This window comes from Falco cherrug, chromosome 6, assembly GCF_023634085.1.
Source record: "Falco cherrug isolate bFalChe1 chromosome 6, bFalChe1.pri, whole genome shotgun sequence".
Lineage (NCBI taxonomy): Eukaryota > Metazoa > Chordata > Aves > Falconiformes > Falconidae > Falco > Falco cherrug.
The window spans coordinates 82,827,983-82,848,023 of NC_073702.1; the positions used below are offsets into that span (position 1 = coordinate 82,827,983).

Consider the following 20,041-nt stretch of genomic DNA (forward strand, 5'->3'; position numbering starts at 1 on the left):
GGTATGGATCACCCGATGTCTCAGCCCCGTGATTTTCCTTCCACACAAAAGGTTGGCAAAAGCCAGTGATCTCAGTGCAGTCAGCATTTTCTCCATACTCCTGAAGCCCAAGCTATGCTTTGGTAGTATTTGTCTGGCCTATAAATGTTTCTTGCTACACTTCATCCATGGCTGAATTTCAGGGACAGAGTAAGTTGTCGCTATATATAGCCGATGAAACGCTTTGGGATCTGCTGACAACGTCAGTTGTTACTATGAAGCCAGCAATGCATTTTTGCAGCTCTTTCTCAATTTTTATTTCCAAACCTGACATTTGAAATAATATACTTAAATTAACAATAATTATAACATATACTTAGCTTCCGGTTAGTATCACCACACATGAGTAGCGTGGGCATTTTTCAGAACCAAAGTTTGAGCCTCTTGGTGCTAGATGTGGGAGGGCTAACTAATATGCTTAGATAAAATCAGAATTTTGGTTCCCAGATGTATGCTCTATTCTCTGCTCTTTTTAGGCCTTCCTTCTTTATGTGTTCATTTCAGAAATATGAAGCGAGTGTAATATTTTTTCACATGATCTCTACTTATTGGATTTAATTCCTCAGTTTTTTTCTCAACTTATGAAATAGTGTGTTTCTTACATCAAATAACATGGGATATGTTTATTGTATTGAAAAAAAAAAGGTGTTACTTATCTCCAACTCTAGTTAAAAAAATAAATGCATTTCATAACACACCCCACCTTTCAGCTTAACTTTGTTCAGGAAATTTTTGTGTGATTTTTACAGAATCCAACATATTGGCCCAATCTAAATTGTCAATATCTTCTTTAAATAATACAATTTTTTGTTAGTTAAGCTTTAAACTAGTTGATATTTGCTACAAGCAGAAGTGCATTTTAAGCAACAGCTATAACATGCTTTGAAAATCAAAGGGCTTTTTGATCCCTCATCTAAGATTCTGTTAACAGTTTACACAAGAGAATGATCACTCTGAATGTAGTTTCTTTTATCTTTCTTCAACTTCTTTCTTGAGAAACCTTCGTACTCTTCTTTTTTCACAAAGAAACAGGCTCTGCCCCTGAAAAGATAATTGCTTAAAGACTTACTGACTTATTGAGCTCTCATAAAGGTTCTTCATCTTCCTGTGGCCTTTCTGAGACAGTTTTGGCATATGTGACTATTTTGGTCTTACACAGAATTTTGTATAGCAGAAAACTAACGTGAACATTTTCACATTGGTTGATTGTTTCACAGGTGATTAAGTACACAGAGAAATCTGACTAATTTCTTATTCTAAATCACAGTAGGTTCAAATAAAAGAATGATCTGGGGAATCATTGTTGCAGTGTTCAGCATTTTTAAAGTTTTATTAAAAAGTTGGTGTTTTATTCTCATTTTAAGATTATGTGAGGGAAGAATAAACATCAGGTTGAAGGGATTGAAAGTCTGGTGAACAGTGAAAATACAGAGGAGTGAGTTCTTCAGAGAATGATATGATGGCTTTTGGGGAGCCAATGGATGTTAAATATAAACTGTGTGAAACAATTTCCATTTCATTAAAAAAAAGGTTGACACAGAAGGTGAAAACTGTGCTTCCTTTAGTTAGAAAAGCCCTTTGATTCTCAAGGAGCCTAATGCAAAGTCTGCCAGGAGGCTTTCACTTAGGTGGTATTAGATTCAAAGATCCTTCATAAGTTGGAACTGTGGTAAGAAATACTGACTTGAGTTCACTCGCAGACCTGCTGCTCCTGTTAGGAAAGTTCTGGCCTTCTTTGTGCTCCTCGTGCATGGGAAATAATATTTTGTTGCCACAGTTTTCTCCTGGGGTAAAGGCATTCTCCTGGGTACACCCTTACTAGCATTTATGTTAGTGTGAATGACAACTGCACACCTTTTGCCAAATAAAAGATAAAAGCAGTTCAGCTCTGCCATCTCCATTTCTGATCTCCCTGTGCCACCTTATTTCTTCTAATCTGTTTGGCAACCATGAGTATTTTTTTTAATCTTACCACATTACAAGCAATCTGTGTCATTTCTGCCCTAAATGTACCTGCTGGCTTTTGGGTATCTTGCCATGTCAGCTTAAAATTCTGTATCTATGTGGTTCACTGTGTTTCTTCCTCTTTCTTAACTTGGGACTTCTGTCCTTTCTTTCCTGTTCAGCTGGCTTATTTCTGTTTTGATTTGATTTTCTTTCTCCTTAGGCACACAATGTGGCTCTAGGACTGTGCCAGCTTTAGTGGGGATAGTCCTACCTGCCTCTGATGAAGGAATAAGCTGATTGAAGCACACTACTTTATTCATACTACTTTGCTGGGCATAGCTTTCCTTTCTCTAGGTGAGCTGGAAGAAGTGCCTCCCCTTCCACTTCAAGTTTGGTGTCAGAGTTCCATGTTGGCTCTTTCCACTACAGACCTCCATTCATATGCTTCTCACTTCCATCCACACAGTTTGTTTATAAAATTAAATTAAAGTAGTAAACAAAATACCAGATACTCCTCCTAAAGCTCCATCTATAAATATCTCCTCTGCTGCCTGATTAAGGGGCAGTAAGCAGTTATTTAGAGAATCTAGAACAGGTCAGAGTCCATCAAGATAGGCAGTGTTTTTAAAACAAGGATATTCCATTTAGCTTCCTGTTTCATAGGTAAAAAGCCCAACTCTCTCAAAATGCACACTAATGAAGTTGAAGCCCCCTATTTTGACACTTTCAGAATGAAAAAATCAGCTTTTTCATTCGGAAAAAAATTATTCATCCAAAATGGGCTAACAAAACCGACCCAAGGTGTGTTTTGAAGGACTTGCCCCTTATAGAAAAATGTGGGTTTATTCCTGTTTGGAATTAACTTGAATTTTTTTAATGTCTCAAACTAGCTGAGAGAGCTATCTAGCTATTTTCTAGCTAGAAATTTCTAGCTATTGGTTCCTTGGAACAATTATGAGATTTTTGTTTTGTTTGTTTTGTTATGAAAGTACTAAGTTTACCTATGTACGAAGTAAACATGAAAAAATGAACAGTACCTTTGCAGCAGTGGCTAGCTAAGTTTTGAGCAAATCCAGTTATTTTATGAAAAAATAACCTTCTTTCAGAATTCTAGAAAATCTGGGTAGATTTCCCTTGGATTTCCAGAAATCTGACACCAGTCCTAATCTACAGTGTGATCGGTGATCGGATTTCTTTGTCATCATAATACCTCAGGTATTTATTTCACGACACAGGCATTCTGGCCTGTGTTATAGGATGAGGGCCAACAACTAAAATGTGGCTTTTAACTAGTACATCCCTGTATGAAGCCACCAGTACTGGTGAGGCTCACCTGTACCGTGCAGCTGGGAGCGTGCGGTACCCTCTGACTGCATCCATGGAGATCCCCAGACAAGACAGTGTGGAGGAAAGGTGTGAAGCTGGTTGCAATGGTTCACCTCTAATGAGGTAGTGCGTAAAAGGTCTTGGGTCTTGTCAGTGCAGGAAAGCTCTTTGCGCAGGAGCATCAAAGCTTTATGTGTATACTTCTGGGATTTTTCTGACTTCTTCCTCCTTTTCCTCTGGAAACTTCTCCTGTGCTGTGGGTCGTGAATAAGAAGAAATGGTTTTACTGATTTCAAAAGCTTGATTAGTCATTTGGGTGATTGAAATTGGACATGTATCACAAACCACGGGTGACTACCCAGCCATAAAAATAAACCACACAAATTACACCAGCATACACACAATGTGTACATACATGAAATATTTTGTTTTGTAATTGAAAGTGTGTATGAGTATCCTAAGAGAATGCTCATCTGCACGTGAACAAAAAAGTCTAGGCATAGCATTCATCAATGTTTGCTTCATTATATAGATGGAAATGTAGCAACCTTGAGAATATTTGCAATGAGCAGGTGAAAAGCACGTGCTTTTGCCTTCTGACTTTGCTGCTTAGATTTGGAATTTGATTTTCATACTGTTCATCTTACAGTATGAACATCACCTTTGAAAGTTCAGGTTGCTTTGACTGCGTGGAACATGTTGGCAGTCCTCTTCTAAATTCCATTTGCAACATTAGTGTTGCATTTACAAAGTTTTTTTGAGCTGATGGGTAGGTATTAGCTGTACATGTATGCATGTTCTTCTAAATTGCATGGACTTCCGGGGTAGAAGGTGACTTGGCAGAAAGCAGAGCTTTAGTTAGCAATACAGTGGAGGACTAACAGCTGTCTAACTGTTAATTATTCTGGTTATTCATTCACATTGGCGTAGAAACCTATGGCTGCCTTTACTGAACAGATTTCTCCCTTATGTATTTGTCTTTTATGGCTTCCAAAAGCTCAGCTTTGGTGAGCATTTTCTTCATCTAAGTAAGGTTCAAATTGCATCCAGTGTGGACACTGCTAGAGAAGATGACCTTGGCTGGTGATAGGTGCAGGCATTAATGACAGGCTACATGAACAACGTACTAAACTTGCCGATTCCCAGAAGAAACATTGTCGCTAGGGCAACTGAAATGATATGACAGGGGAGATACGGGACGTGCTTGCCAGGATGCTTGAGCTCAGTGCTATCTTTTCAGCTTTTACCCTGTGGAAGCATGGGTGAATGGTTCCTGTCACACATTTAAGAAGTTATTGGTTCCACAGACTTCTGATCTTTAAGGTCTCTTCCAACCCAACCCATTCTATGATTCTATGTACTGTGTTTCCTGGATGAAAAAGGTGTATGTTGCTTTTCTAAGCTGTGCTTTCTGGTTTAACTCCAGACCTGATCTCCACTGGAACTTGTTTCATTTCTTGGGCATCCTTGTCTGCACTGGCTCTTGTGATCTTTAATCCAAAAAGGGAAATGTGGAGTGACTCAAGGGTCCACGCAGACTTCAGACTAATGATAAACAGTGCCACACTGCATTAGTAATCATAGATGGGTCTTGAGAAGTAGAAATATATGTCAGTAGGGAGAAAAAAAAAAAAAGAAAAAAAGACAGGTATTTTATCAAATTGGAAGGAGAGACAGACAGACGAGCAGCCGACTTTTTGCCCAGAGAGCTTACGGGAGGTGTATTCCCGGGGTCAGCCTTACCGCCGCAGGCAGCCCCGCTGCCCTGTGCGGGAGCGGCGGGTGCAGCGCCCCGGGTCCGCCCTGCCGCTGCCCCGGCCGGCGGAGGGTGCCCGGCCATGGGGCTGGGGCCGCGGGGCAGGGGCCGCCGGCCGCGGGGCTGGGGGCAGCGGGGCTGGGGCTGGGGGCAGCGGGGCTGGGGGCAGCGGGGCTGGGGCTGGGGGCAGCGGCAGCGGGGCTGGGGGCAGCGGGGGCTGGCGCCTCTGGCAGCGGGGCTAAGGGCGGCGGCAGCGGGGCAGGGGCCGCGGGGAAGCGGGGCTGGGGCCGCCGCAGCGCCACGTGACAGCCCGGCGGGGATAATAAGCCGCAGCAAAGAGCCGCGCTGGGCTTCTCCGCAGGGTCAGCCGCTGGGACCTACAGCAGCAGCAGCAGTAGGGAGAGAGAGGGAAGGAGGGCAGGAGAGAGAGAGAGAGGGAAGGAAGGTCACCACAGGTCAGCACCTATCTGACAGTTTCAACCTCTGCTCTCAGCAAGACTTATCACTCCGTGTCACCTTGGGAAAAGAAAAAAAAAACAACCAAAGAAAGTAAAAAGATACTGCTACCTACAACCCACCAGCACATAAACTAAACTTAAAACATAGTAGAAGCCACAGCAGCTAAAGCTGATCTGCGGGTAGCATGAATAGCATGAACCAGATAGAAACAAACATGCAGTACACCTACAACTATGAAGAGGATGAGTACATGACCCAAGAAGAAGAATGGGACAGGGACCTGCTCCTGGACCCAGCATGGGAGAAACAGCAAAGAAAGGTCTGGAAATAATGTGTGTCTGTGCTTCTGTGTGGAACGATGTCTTCTCTTACTGCCACACTGTATCTGGAATTGCCAGGGCTGTGCAGTAAGAGGTTCTAATTTCGTAAGAGAATATACTTAACATTTTTTTACATTATGTTACAATTATACATCACATTATATAATATATATTAGCTATGCCATATGTTGAGGATAAAGCATTAACTTTTTGGACTCTTAAGTGAAACCTGTGTAAGGCGAAACTAACTTATGAGCATCAGGAGTTTCTTTTTATATTGCACTAGAAATACCCTGTCAGTACCTCTAGATTTATATATTAGTATTTCACTAATTTTTAACTTCACATCCTGGGTCTTTTTTTCAGATAAGTGGTTCCTGAATGAATGTTGTACCTGATTGCTTTTCAAAAACAATAAATTGCAATTCTAAACAGGGAGATGAATGAGATGCTTCAAAACTGGTGTGCAAAAAAGTGTGCAATATTTCTGAGAGCAGACTGAGAAATCACTTTTGAAATTGTGATCTTGTGAGTCAGCTCTTATGAGAATTTACTCTTCATTCTGAGTGAATGATCTGACAAGGAAAATACTGCCTAGAAATGTATCCAGGCTAGATCTGGAAAACTATAATTCATGATTAAGTTCCCACATGCCAGTTTGCTGTCTGGGAAAAAATGCATCTGCAAATTCCTTGGAATATACCATTGTAGAGGAAATGGTTTGTGCCTTTTAGGTGTAAGAAAACCATCAAGTACTGCCCATACTCTTTTTCTGAACATAGGCAGAAATTATAATCCCATCAGCAGTCTTATCAATGGTTTGGTACTTCAGTAATATTTGCGATTTCTAATTTCTAACTTAAAACTGAGTTTTAAGCAGCATATGGAAAAGAGAGATGAAACATTGTAAAGGATTTGTTACTTCCTAATGTAAAAGGTGATGTTGAAGTCACAGCTGACAGATCTGGGATTAAAAGGTTATCTGCTGGTTACAAGAATGAAAAGAAAAAGGGAGGAGGGGAGGGAGAGAGGGAGAAACAGTGCTCTAGGCAATGAAGTTGAATATGCTTTTTGCTGTAGATGAACAGCTCACTTCAAAAACTGAAGTTGCCAATTTATATCTGATGACAGCCTGGCCCACTGTTACAGTCACAGCTTCTATAAAAGCTATACTATAAAAGTATAGCTATAAAAGTAAGAGCTATTGAATTGTTGGGGCCAATGGGTTTGCTTTTCTATTAAAATGAGTAGAACCGATATTTTCCTCTCAGTTTTTACTTGTAGCCTACCTTCTTCTGTGAGCTTTAGCTGGTATTATTCATTTTTGTACATGCACACCTGTTGATCCTGGATCAGCTTGTACAGGATCCTGCTGTATGAGTATTGGGGGAGCAGTTCTGGGCTAAGTTAGAAGTTCATTTTTCTTGATCTGCCAGCTCCTGCAACTCCTAACCAATTATTAAGCTGTACACATCAACACTGACATTTGTTTTAATGTGACACTCTTTAGATGGTGAACTATTATGTCTTACACTGAGAATGGAAATTATCTTGGTGCTTAAGTGCTTTAGTGATTTGAAACTGCTCAGCCATAACAGGTCGTGGTTACATCTGGTTAGGATTCAATCGTCCAGCATTTCAGAGAATTCTGTTTTTAAAATAAAGAAATAATGGACAGGTTACTAGGTAGTCAGCACTCTGATGCAGTTTTCTTACAGTGCAGATAAATGATAAAAAATGGAGTTTGAGTTCTGTAGGCTTTCTTACGTTTACAGTAAATGTCTTGACTTTAAACAGAAGAGTGGTGAGTAGTCAGTATAAGACCCCATAGCAAATTTTTTGTTTCCATTCCTCCAAACAGACGGCCCTTCAGCAGAAAGTCAGGCTTCCACACTGAGAAGTCAAAGCAGACTCTGCTTTACTTATGTAGAGTAGAGAGATTGTAGCTTTGCTACTTTATGTTGCCAATTCCCAGGGCTTAGTTTTAATATTAAACTGATACCGCAATTAAATAAAATTTAGGAGAGGGCATCCTCATTCCTTGTCTTGGAAAAGAGTGAGAGCTTTTTATTACGTGAAAAATAAGTACTGTCATGATAAAGGGCCTGATAAACTTCATAAAATGTCAAGGCTTCTATCTTTCTTTAATTGTTGCTAAGAGAGTTGCAGAAAGTGCTTTCTTTATTTCCTTAATTATTAGGAGAAGATTGCAGATACACGGGCACAGATCTTTGTTCTAACTGGCAATATGATATTGAAAAGTGATCTCAGTGGAGCCCTGGCAGTTGGCAGCATATATTTTGTATTAGACAGTCTTGGAACAAACCAAAAATAAATGCCATTGTTTCTATTGTGGGCTGTGCTCTCCAGACTTGCCATTTCAGTGATATGCCTGGTATGAGATCTGTCAACAGATGCTGGTAGCACATGATGACGTCCATAGGATTACAATGGATGTGACGCCTAATTATAACCATGGTTCATAGAGTATTATGGTCTGCTGTAATCCAGGCTCCTTGGTGGTTGCAGGTGTCAGAATAAAAATGAAGCACACTACAGGAAAGGAAGCTGAGTTGTAGCTTAGCTCTGTCTCTCTGAATGTGAGCAACAATTTAAATGTTTTACTTGGGATAACGTTTGTCCTGTGTCAAGTCAAGAAAACACAACAATTTTATCATTTGCTGCATTAGACACTACTGGTAAAAACTTAAAAAGGATCATATGGTTGGAAATTTCAGGCAGCAACTTTAAAAAAAAAGACTAAATAGTAAAAAAAATTGTATTTTGCATGGACATGCTGTCTTCAGTAGGAAATAATTAGAGAACCACAGCCTTGCTGTGTTTTGAAACATGTAGATCGGAAACTTCTGAAATCTGCTCATTTCCTCAGTACACTTCCACTGGCCACGTGTGCTTAAACAGCAGTTGAAAGATCTATCAAAGTGGTCCCTGGTTTCTTCAGTACTACACTGAAGTATAATATATACACTGAAATATAAAAGTATTGGAAATCAAAAAGTCTGGCCAGAGGGGTGGGATTCTCTTCTTCACTCTGCTTTGTAATCTTGGGCAAGGTCAGCTCGCCTCAGAAGAGGATAGCAGCGATACTTGTAACAACTGATAGAAGTGGTTGGTTTTATGGTACATCAGGCTAGTGATTAGCTGTCTTTCAGTCCCTACCCTGCTGGACGTAAAAATCATTCTCGTTCATAGTGGAAGACTTAAAACCTGATTTCTCTTTTCTCCATGATAAATTTATTTTTTAAGTTCCAAAAAAGAAGTTCAACAAACATAAAAAATCTTTTAGTTTTCACTAGCCTGTATCTCAATATAAATAAGAGGAAAGTAGAAAAATGAAGTGTCCCTGCAGCTTAGGAAACAAAGCACAATGACGCTAGCTCAAAATGCAAACGTATTGTTTGCAGTGCATTTGAACTGCCAATATCACTCAGTGAGCTGTGTGTTAAATGGTGCTCTTTATAATTTGTATTTTTTTCTATAAATAATTTATTATAGGAGTGTGCTTTTTTAAACTTTGACGTGAAATGTGGTTTGTTAGTTTTTCAAGGAAGTCTTAAGCCTTCAGGATAACGATCTGAAGGTTGTGAAACAGGTGTTATCCCTTCTTCAGGACAGTTGTATTGTACTGTAAAGCACTAAACTGGCTCCACATAATTCATATGGGTCTTCTTCAGTTATTCGGATATATCTGACACTGTTGCACTAATAGACGTAAGGAAAGAACTGGAAACATGCTCCTTGCCTTACTGATATTGTAGACAAATGGTCTTATTCTAGATTGCTGCATGGCCCTGATACGAGCACTTTGTTAGTGCAGAAGGGTTTTAATTTAAGTGTCAATGCAATTTCTGACCATTTTGATGTTTTTTTACACTGGTGTAAAATAAAAAAGAAGACTCTGAATATTTCTTTATCTTGATATTGCACTCTTTGTGAATGCAAATCTTCTTGATGACACTGAATGCTGTGCATTAGTGAGGACTTTGGAAAAGGTTCTTTAGGAAAGAAGCCGTGTCTTTCCAGTCTTCAGAAGTACATACCAGATTGCACTTTCAGTCTGACCTATAAGGCTTTATCTGCATTGCCTCCTTTGGCTGGTAATACAACTCCTATTATCCTTGCAAATAAAAAAAAAAAATCATTTGAAAGTCACGTGTATGGCAAATTGTTTGGAAGAAGCTACCAGGACTACAAATTGTGGGCAACATTCCTCTTTTTCAAGTGTTGCTGCACCTTCATTAAGTTCAGCAGATTTGAGAGGTTCATTGCAGCCTAAAAGAGAAATTGACCTTGTGTGCTGTCTGACTTCAGTGTCTATAAATAGAGTTACAGTCAGTGTCCCGAATTCACTCTGAAGTTTCTATGGTCTTCTGTTGATGGAATCGATATCAGAAATCTCTTCCTGGAAACAGTCTACTGGTGAGTGAGAAGATGGATGAAGTAGTAGAAGGAAACAGCTTCATTCTTCAACCAGGAAGAGGAGGAGAGAAATAATCAAGCCTGAATGAATGAAAAAGAGATGTAAGGCACAAGAACACTGGCAGGAGGGTCTGGGAGCCGCCAGCAAAATTCAGTACTGTAAAACCACTCCTCATGGATTTACAGGCTCTGGATTGAAATCATTGTGATGGAGAATATAGCAATATCTACAGTGTGGACAGGGCATTCCAGCCTATGTCTCACTCTTACTGAGATTATATGGAAATAATCAAAGTTGGGTGGTGTTTTGTGTTTGGGGTTTTGTTTTTTTGGTGTTGTTTTTTTTGGGGGGGGGGCTGGTGCGGGGTTGGCAGCAGTGCTTGGGTGTTTTTTTTTTTTTAGACTGTGCAAAATTATTTCCTTGAATAATCAGCCTTGGAGTTAAGTAAGCTCCCATAGTGCGTAGAGATACCATCCATCTCTTGAGAGTTTTTAATGAGGTGACACTTATTACCCACGTGGAATACTAGTGGGATTGTTGAGAAGGCACAGAGATTCCCCTCTGCAACTAAGCAATATGAACAGGGTCTGGATGAGAGCCAGCAGTGAATGTAGGGGGTGTCATAGATGCAGAAGGTACACCCCTTTCTAAGAGAGTATCAGCCTTCTCGTTACTTATTCCTAGTATTTACCCATTAACAGTTGGATATTTCTTGTAAGGATGGGTGTACTGGCTTGAGTAGCTTTAGGACTAATTTCAGGAAGGGATTTGATTTGTTAGGAAGAACATCCTTCTGATTTGAAATCAGAATGTTAATCAGTGGAAAAATATTTTGCTATACTGAATCCTACACTGCAGTTCTCTGCCTCTACCTTTCATGCACAGAATTAGGATGACATAAGTGTCTTGGGAACTCTGTAGGCTGAAATAAGGATTTTCTATTGCTACCAATAGTTCAAAAAACAATTTCACCTTTTTAGACTTTTTTTTTCCTAGTATTCAGCCAATACTGTGACTGTCTTCTATAGAAGAATGTGTTGCCAAATTATATATGCCACTATAGATGCAGTGTGCCTGTGGTAGCATGAAGTTTCAGCACTCCAAGGCCAAATGCTTCTCCTCCAGATGCATCAAGAATTTTCAAACAGTGGATGCCAAAACCTCTAGTATTAAAACTCAAACATAAAACATCTCATTTCCTTTTAAATCCTGGGTGCTCTTTAAGTGACCTCCCCAGTGGTAGATTGTCCCATATAGGGTCTGACCCAGAACTTGGTATTCAATGGACAGACTTCATTATTTTCTGCCACAGCATGTCTTGATATTTCAGCGTATACCATAACTGCCCTAAATATTAGACACTGATGCAACGGACATGGAGTTGCAGTTTCTCTCATCCTAGAGATGCCATGATGGTAGAGACACTCTGTGTAGGAATATGGGTTGTGTTTATGGCTTGTTCTGTACAATTGGCCTCTTAGAGATTAGTGCTTGTTAAAATAGTAACACGTTAAATTCTTCTTGCTGATGTTGCTTGTGTGGAATGGTGCTTGAGAGGAGCATGCTGAAAGGACAGTGGAACAACCATATTTTCTTAGTGTGCTTCATATTCTGTCTTGGAAGCTGTCAGTAAGGTGTGCAGCTAAAGAGAGCACTGAATACTGTGGTGCTGGTGTATGAAGGAAAATTCACAGAAAGCTATTATGAAAATCACTTAACTAGAAATGTTTATGGAGGTAGTTTTTTCAAATGGGAAGGTTTTATTTATCAATATCAAGTGCGAGAAATCAATACATTACTCAATATTATATTTTCTATTTAAACTCAAACAGCACTTTCAATGTTGACCCATTCCAGGCTCTGTGTGCTTTTGGTAGTGTTGTCAAATGGATAATTCCTGCAGTCCTAATTCAGCTCTTAATTGCCACTCACCTCCAAATATCTGCCAGCAATGGAACTGTATAGCTATGAAAATAAATTATGTGAATCATTTCATAATGGGAAGCTAAGGCTACCTCCTACCTGTGTTCACAGATACACACCACAGCCTCCCCTGAAATTCATATAGTAAAATGTCTGCTGATCCAATTAGTAAGACAATAAGGATTGGAAGAAAGTATGGATCTAAGTGGGTTTCCATAAGCTCTAACCAAGGTGCTTAAGAGCTAGAGAAAAGCTGTGTGTTAAGCAGTGGACATTGCTATAATCTGTTGGGGGTGGGAGGTCTGCATCTTGCCATGGATCTGTAATGGGTCACTGGAGAGCTGAAGAGAGAGGCATCAAAGTTTTCTACTTGAAAGAGCACTGAGGGTCCTCAGCCCTGAGACAGCAGTAAACAGGGAATTCACACTCACACAATTTGTAGCCCTGTGCAAGCAAAAGCAGGGTTGAGGTATATCCCATAAACTAATGAATCCCAGTAAAAAAATATCATGATTACATCACCAATTTCCAAATCAAAATAAGACAGCTCTGTAAACTGAATTGTGACCACTTCTTGCCAATGGGGTAACACAGTTCAAAATCTTCCAACAAAGCCCTTCCATCCTCTTACAAGTAAGACAAAAGGAGTTTCATCATTATAATGGAAAATTTGGATACCAAATGCCTAACATAAATTTAATCACCGCTGCATAAATTCTGATCCATTTAATGATGTTTAGTTTAGGTGCTAATTTCTGTTTTGCACTGTACAATTCTACTGAATTAATTTCAGTGAGACTGAGCATTAGGATTTTCTTTAGTTGTGAATGGTGAATACTATATAGATATTGGTAGTATTTTAGAAGTTGTACTGCAGAGCCTGCTTATAGAAGGATGCATTGTATTTGTATCTGGAATGTAGGTGGACATGGTTCAGGAAGAAGCATGTCAGTGAAATAGAACTAGATGGGAATTTGTGCTGCTTAGCTTTGTCCCAAGTCAAAAGACATTCCTCCTGCATGTTATTTTATATCCATGCAAGCAAACAAATATAAAAGTGCTTACACCGTTGGCAAAGTTGAGTTGTTTTGGATGGCTTTACTGCCAAGCATAATTTCTTCTGAGCCCTAATTGTTGGGATAAACAATGTGTAACTGATGTGGTATTCCTTTACTGTGAGCAATGAAAAGTTGCTGACTCTGAATATGTCTTTCATGGATATATATTCTTTACTCTCAGCTGATACCAGAAGCAGAATGTATTCACATCAAGCATTCCATTTCCTCCTAAATTACATTTCATACCTAGTAGTTTGGAGTGATTTTCAAGTCTTCAGTGTTTGAAGAACATAATTTCATGAAATGCTGTGATAAGGATGTGTGACATTTGTTCTCATAGTACCACTGGATTTATTGGTTTTAAATATGCCTCATGGTGAGAGACTTGATATAAAAAGCTGATCATAACTATACAGGTGCTATACAATGCTCTTTTTCTACCTGATAAAACTGGTCATGTATTTAAAGATAAAAGTTAGCTCTTTCCACATCATTTAACCAGCAAACACAATGTTACGACCACCCTCTGACTGTTTCTTTACATATTCTGTAGTAGCTCTTCCTGCCGGCAGTACAAGTTACTCTTCAATACAGATCAAGAAGGATTACAGGGCAGGTGTTCCTGCTCTGCAGGAACAGAACATCTGCAGAGGTAGAGGTAGAAATCTTTGAAATGGAGTGTTCCGCTTTTAGGAAAGTGTCCCACTAGAAATGGTAGCTTGTAGAAATACACTTCAGCTGTCAGAAGGCCTGTCCAGGGTGAAGCAGAAGCTGACAGTTGTCTGGCTAATGTTTAGTTAGTTTCTATATTTGGACCTTAAATTTCTGTGTGTGCACACAGGTGAGAAAATTAGTCCTGAATTTATGTCCTAAGTGCAAGAATGGGCACTGCTGCTTCTAAGTCTGATCCCAGTTTTCCCTGTTTTTGAGTTACAAGGACGTGTCACTTTGTCCATGTCTTCATCTCCAAAACAGTGTTTGTAATACCTATGTTCTGGCTTTACAGATGAAAGTGCTAAGTGTTTACTGTACTTGATATGAATAAAATTTTCCATTTACTTCAAATGCTTCCTTCCAACTGCTCTTAACTGTCAGAATCTCCTCAACTTGAAATCTGGTGCTTGTTCTTATTTCTCTTCAAACACCTGTAAGCAAAATCCGTCCAGCTGCACATTACTTTCATAACTAGAAGAACCTAATTTAGAGCAAATGGCTTCTGCTCTGAACTGCCCCCTAGAAAAGCCTTCTCACTCCTGCTACCATAGCAGGAGTCTGCGGAAAGTGACTACCCTAGTCTAAAATTAGCATCTGTGATTATTCCTTAAGCATCTAAGGAAACACTCATATTTTTTATAGGTGTTGAACACCCAGGCATTTCCACTGACGTCAGGAGGAACTTCTGTCTATTTTGCACCTCCGAAAATCAGCCTGCTATTTTGGCACTCACAGAAAGGCTTAACCATCTAGTATTAAGTGATATATTTTTTTAAACTCTGTTTTATATTTAATCTTGGCACCAGTGTAGCTTTTTCACTGCTTGCAAGACTTAAGACATCGCACTCTTCAGTAGGAAGAAATCTGGTACCCAGCTGCACTAAATACAAATTAAAAAAAAAAAAAAAGAAAAAAAAAAAAGAAAAGAAAGAGAGTGTGTAGCTCTGGGGTATTATTTCATCTAGAGGAGTTTCTTTAGGCTATGGCAGACCTCCGTAGTCCAAGTTCATCTCCAGCTGGGCTCTGGAGTGTAGTTCCACTGTACGTTTTCTTTGGCAGAGCAGCTGACCACCTTCGACTCTTCTATCCATAGACTTCCAGTCCCCTTCATTTGTTGGTACAGTATCTTCTGCTATATACCAGGTAACTGATGAAATTTGAAGCAACCCTCCCTGCTCTTACCACTTCTTAATCCCAAGTCATTTCAGTAATGCAGTTTGCAGTGCAGCCACACAAGCAGCTATATCTGTGCATGTACATATTATGTATAATGTACTTATCATCCATCTGGCATTAATATTAAAAGACAAAACACCATACATGAGCCTGAAGTTTGCTTCATTTCCTTTTTGTCTCTGACCTTAATTTCCTTGATTTAGCCCAAATCCCAGCATGGCTCCTGTTCAGAACAGATATGCTATAAAAAAAGAACTGTGTGTTTAATTGACAAAGCAGTTTGCTTATCACAGACACTGTACTGTCTAAACCACAGGTGTTTATGCTTTCAGCAGTTACAGCCATCATTGTTATTTACCCATCTATTCTTAGTTAAGTGCTTGAGAACAGGTTACTTAGTTAAATTTCATATTCATATATAATCAGGCCATCCAAAGATCCCAAGTAATGTTTTGCTTTTTGTTCTGTTTTAAAGAAAAGCTCACTATTTTAGGAAGCTGACTGTCATTTTAAAAAATTATTTAGGACCTCTGGAATTTTTCTGAAAGTCTGCTGGCTTACGGGATACTTTAAATTAGAAAATGTTACTCTATAGCTAATGCTTCATAAAAAAAACACATTAGAGCTTAATCAACCCAATATGTTTAAGTAGTATCTTTAACAGCAGCAGTTACCAAATTGTTTAAAAAACAGATTCTTAAAACTAACATGAAATCACAATTGAATATTTTTTTAAATCAACATTGAAAATAGTAAAGAAATTAGCACAGACAGATGATATGCTTTGTATAGTGAGAAATATTGCATTGAGGAACCTGGCTAATATGCCATAATTGGGAATTAATGCATGAGGGTTTTCTTTTTTTTCTTTTTTTTCTTTTTTTTCTTTTTTTTTTTAATAATCTTTTTTCTTCTCATAAGACTTTCAACTGAAAACTTAGTTCAGATTATAAATGAAACTGAATTCGGTGATCTTCAACTGTTCCACATAGACAACATTTACTGTGTAAATATCTTGGAGCCTGACTATTGACATACTTTTCCCATCATTTATTGGTATCAGGGACTTAAAGATGTATGTGTGGAACTGAAAAAAAACCCCAACCTCTCAGAATCTGGTTTAGCTTTCTCAGTCAGGAGACATGCTTTCCTCATTAGGGAAGTGTTTTAAAGAACGTTGATAAATTGGATAGGAACATACTTTTATTCCGCTCTGATTGACTGTATTGACCAATTTAAAATGGATTTACTTACTCACCTGGCAATGTAGTATATAATTACTGGATAAAGATAGCATGGTGAAGAAAATCAACAGAGAAAGCGAGGGAAAGACATTTAGAAATCCAGTCAACTAAATCCTGGATTAGCCTACTTTAATTAATCCTTCTATTTCCAGAGGGCATACCTTTAGTTCCTTCCATACTACAATGTGTCAATGCTTCTTTCATCTCATCCTAAATAGTATTTGGTCATTTAAATATGCATCTGCTGAAACAAAAAAATGTTAGCCAGCACTATCTGTGGTAGTTCAGAAGCTCTTGGGAAACCAGGAGAAGCACTGTAGGGTACAGCTGGTGGGAGAAGGACCCAAGACTGGAAAGGAGAATGGGAGATGAGATCTTTTGATAAGAAGGTTTGTTTGGCACTCATAGGGTAGTGGCAATGCATGTTCTTTGTTTAACATACTTGAGAGAAAGCCCCGGGCAGTATAAAGGGCACAGACTTCACCTTTAAAGCACACTTGCAGATCTGTCCCTTGCAGATCCACCACGGTATTCAAGACCCTTTTTTGCGTTACCTGTACTTCATTTTTAACTCTCCACAGGAAGAAGCAAATATAACAGATATACTTTTGTTCCATAATAACGAAGAAGTGGCCAGTAGGAAAAGAATATAGAGGGAGAGAAAAACCAGGAAAATGGCTGGTCTCAAACCATTGCTGAAACTGTTCCCTCCAGACCTGTTGGCATTTTTACTGTGAATCCGTTTCTGAAGATGCCTTCTAGTTTGTTGATAGAAATGCTGAGCATGGGAGGTGGTGTTTCAGAATGAACTCCTTCTGAGTCATGTAGGAAAGAGTGAATTTCTTTTCACTATAACAGTTCAACTTTTCGTTGGATCTTTTGGTCCCATAACATACTAAATACTCTTTTCCTTGTGCTTCTGTTATTCAGTAGTTAGATCAAAAAAATGTGCCTTAAATATGGCTCTTTGTCTATACTATTGTTTACACTGAGACCTCCCAAATATCACTCTGCTCAAAAGTGATCCAGAGAGCACCAGAATGCCAATAGCTCACTGTTCCATTAATTGAATATGGCTTCCAAAGTATCAGGAGTTGTCTTAATTTTGGTCACCCAAGATCTGTATCTAAAAACTTAGAGAGAGGAAGAAAGAGAGGATGCATGGAAGAGAGATGTTTGGGAACATGCATCAGTACACTGGAGTTTCTAACAGAACCTATACACTTCATGCTTAAGCCTCTCTGCTTAGGTCCCTAGTGTCCTACCTGATAGGCTGGGGAGAGGTATCTTTTGGACAGCACTTTGAGATATAAATATGTATTTCTATATAAATGCAAAGATGCAGTCTTTATTGCATGACTGATGGAGTCCATTATAGCTTTTATAAAAACGTACGTTTCTTTGCTGCACTCAACTTTGTGCAGTGTCATGGCAAATCTATTTTAATGCCCTGCCAACTGGGTGCGAACTGATTTATTAGTAGGTATGCACTGTAAAGTTCTGTGGTGTAAAGGAATCAGGAATGCTGTGTGAGATACTAGTTGCTATAGCCATACCACTTTAGGCTGCAATGTCAGAATTACTTGTTTTTTATAGTGTAAATTCAAGCTCTGCAAAGTGCAGTGTATTGGAACAGAGAATATTTGGTTAGCATGCTCTAAAATTAGGTTACTCTATTAGAGGAGAATACTGTTGTGCCATGCACATAGCTGGCAGTCCTCAGAGGTTCGGAGTGGATCCTGCACACTCCCAGTCATGCTGCGGGGGAGTGCTGTGTCTCTATCAAAAAGGCACAGGTCCTTGGGGGCGATGGTTCTGTGTTTCTGCAGATTTCAGTAGGAGACATTTTGAAGGGCAAAATTGGAAGTGTTGCACGTTAAAAGAAAAAAAATCTATCATGAACTGTTCATTGTTAAATTATTGAATGCTAGAAACAATATGGCCTATTGAAAGAGATCGACATGTCCATGAGCTCTTCCTTCAAGGGAAATACGAGAACAATATCTGAAAAGAAAGGAAAACAAAAGCCATTGGCCAAAAAAAGATGATTCAAAACTTTGCATTTCTATTATTCCTTTAGCCCTTTTTTTCCATTTGTTTTTGTTTTTAAAACTTTACTCCCATTTAAGAACTGTGTTCTGAATATGCTTGATCCACAGATACTTTTTCACCTATAATTGTTTTTGGAGGCATGTGAAATAGAAGTTCTTTCACTTGCTACAGTATTTTAATTTTGCAAAACATACCCGAGACTGTAACATACTGCAGTCACTCAATCTGAGAGATGAACAGAGCCCTTGTGAACCTGCATTTTGAACTCTCAGTCCACAGGGCGTATTTACATCTCACCTCTACTGTGAGGTAAAGATGCGTTAAGAGGTTTTACTCTTTGAAAGGAGTTGTACAAAAAGTGGTGGAAGAGCAAGGACTCAGATGTTGAGTCTATTCACTGTCTGTCTTTTCACTCTTGTTAGAGAAAGCAATTTAATACGGGAGTTATTATAACTCAGAAATTTGTTAGTAGTTTGTGAACTTTATGTTTATTCACAGATTATATCATTTATTTACCATTCTGTAGTGCTATTTTTGTACCTTGAGCATTTTAATGCATTGCATAATGCATTCAATAAAAATTCAGAGGTATTAATTCTGTTATGACAAGGTATTAACATACCTGTTGTTTTACATAAAAGGAAAAGCATCATCAGAAAGGTAGTGTATATCTGTAAATGATGTCAGGCATATTGTTATTGAAGTAGGATGGAAGAAGATGAAGAGGTAAGATCACTGCAACCAGCAAGGGATTGCTCCCCATTACTCCAGCTATCTAGAATTAATTATTCAGGGCTGCTGGACATTGGCATTTGGACAAAAGGTTCTCAGAGTATTGCCTGGACGCTGTTTGTGACAACCTTTTTTTCAAGGATTCGTGCATATGATGTGAATGAACAAACTATATTGCAAAAATAGTCATTCATGTCCAAGAGAAAGCTGACTTGCAAAACCCTGACCTTTGTCACTGCTTAGCAAGGTGGTGACAATATTAATTAAAAGTCTCAGTTTTGCGAAGCCTTCTGAGTGGAATATTCTAACAGCTCCTACCCCCCAGCTCATGATGAAAGATAACCTTGTACTGAAGATGGACTTTTAATTTATTGGTTGGGAATGCGTGGCTGGGGGGAACCTTTCACTCTTAGGTCAATGTTTTGAACCCAGGCCAGGTGAATAAGTGACAAGGTTGCTAACGCAGGCTGTTTGGTAATGTCTATGAGGTGAGTTGTACTCTCAGTTTAGCTCCCAGGGGGACAGATGTCCCCATCACTTAAACCACCAGAAATGGCAGCTTCATTGGAGGTGCCCAAAACTGACCTTATTAGTGAGACGTAGGGACAGTGACTTTTCATCCTAGAGGTGAAAGCTGTAACAATTTCTGTATGTGAAAATGCTTTCTCAGGTTGCATCTGTGGGGTTATTCACAGTCATTGCTATTCTTAATAGTTCCCTGAGTGACTTCTTTCTCCGGACTGAAGTGGCTGGCACATAATTCACTGAGTTTAAGGAGGGAAGGGTAACCAGCATCCAACTAGATTTACAGTAGTAGGTAACTAGTTTATGCTAAACAGCTAGCTTTGATTTTT

General features: G+C 39.1%; 1 protein-coding gene across 7 annotated transcripts in view; it reads left to right on the forward strand.

Annotated features, from left to right (window-relative positions):
- The first annotated feature begins 5,429 nt into the window (after positions 1–5,429).
- The window catches only part of ACTN2 (actinin alpha 2), a 69,808-nt gene continuing 55,196 nt past the window's right edge, over positions 5,430–20,041 (forward strand). For all 7 annotated transcript variants that reach the window (XM_005436547.4, XM_005436549.4, XM_005436548.4 and 4 more), the window contains exon 1: positions 5,430–5,846. In XM_005436547.4, coding sequence (XP_005436604.2) covers positions 5,712–5,846 — 135 coding nt within the window. In that variant the 5' untranslated portion in view covers positions 5,430–5,711. The remainder of the gene's footprint in view (positions 5,847–20,041) is intronic.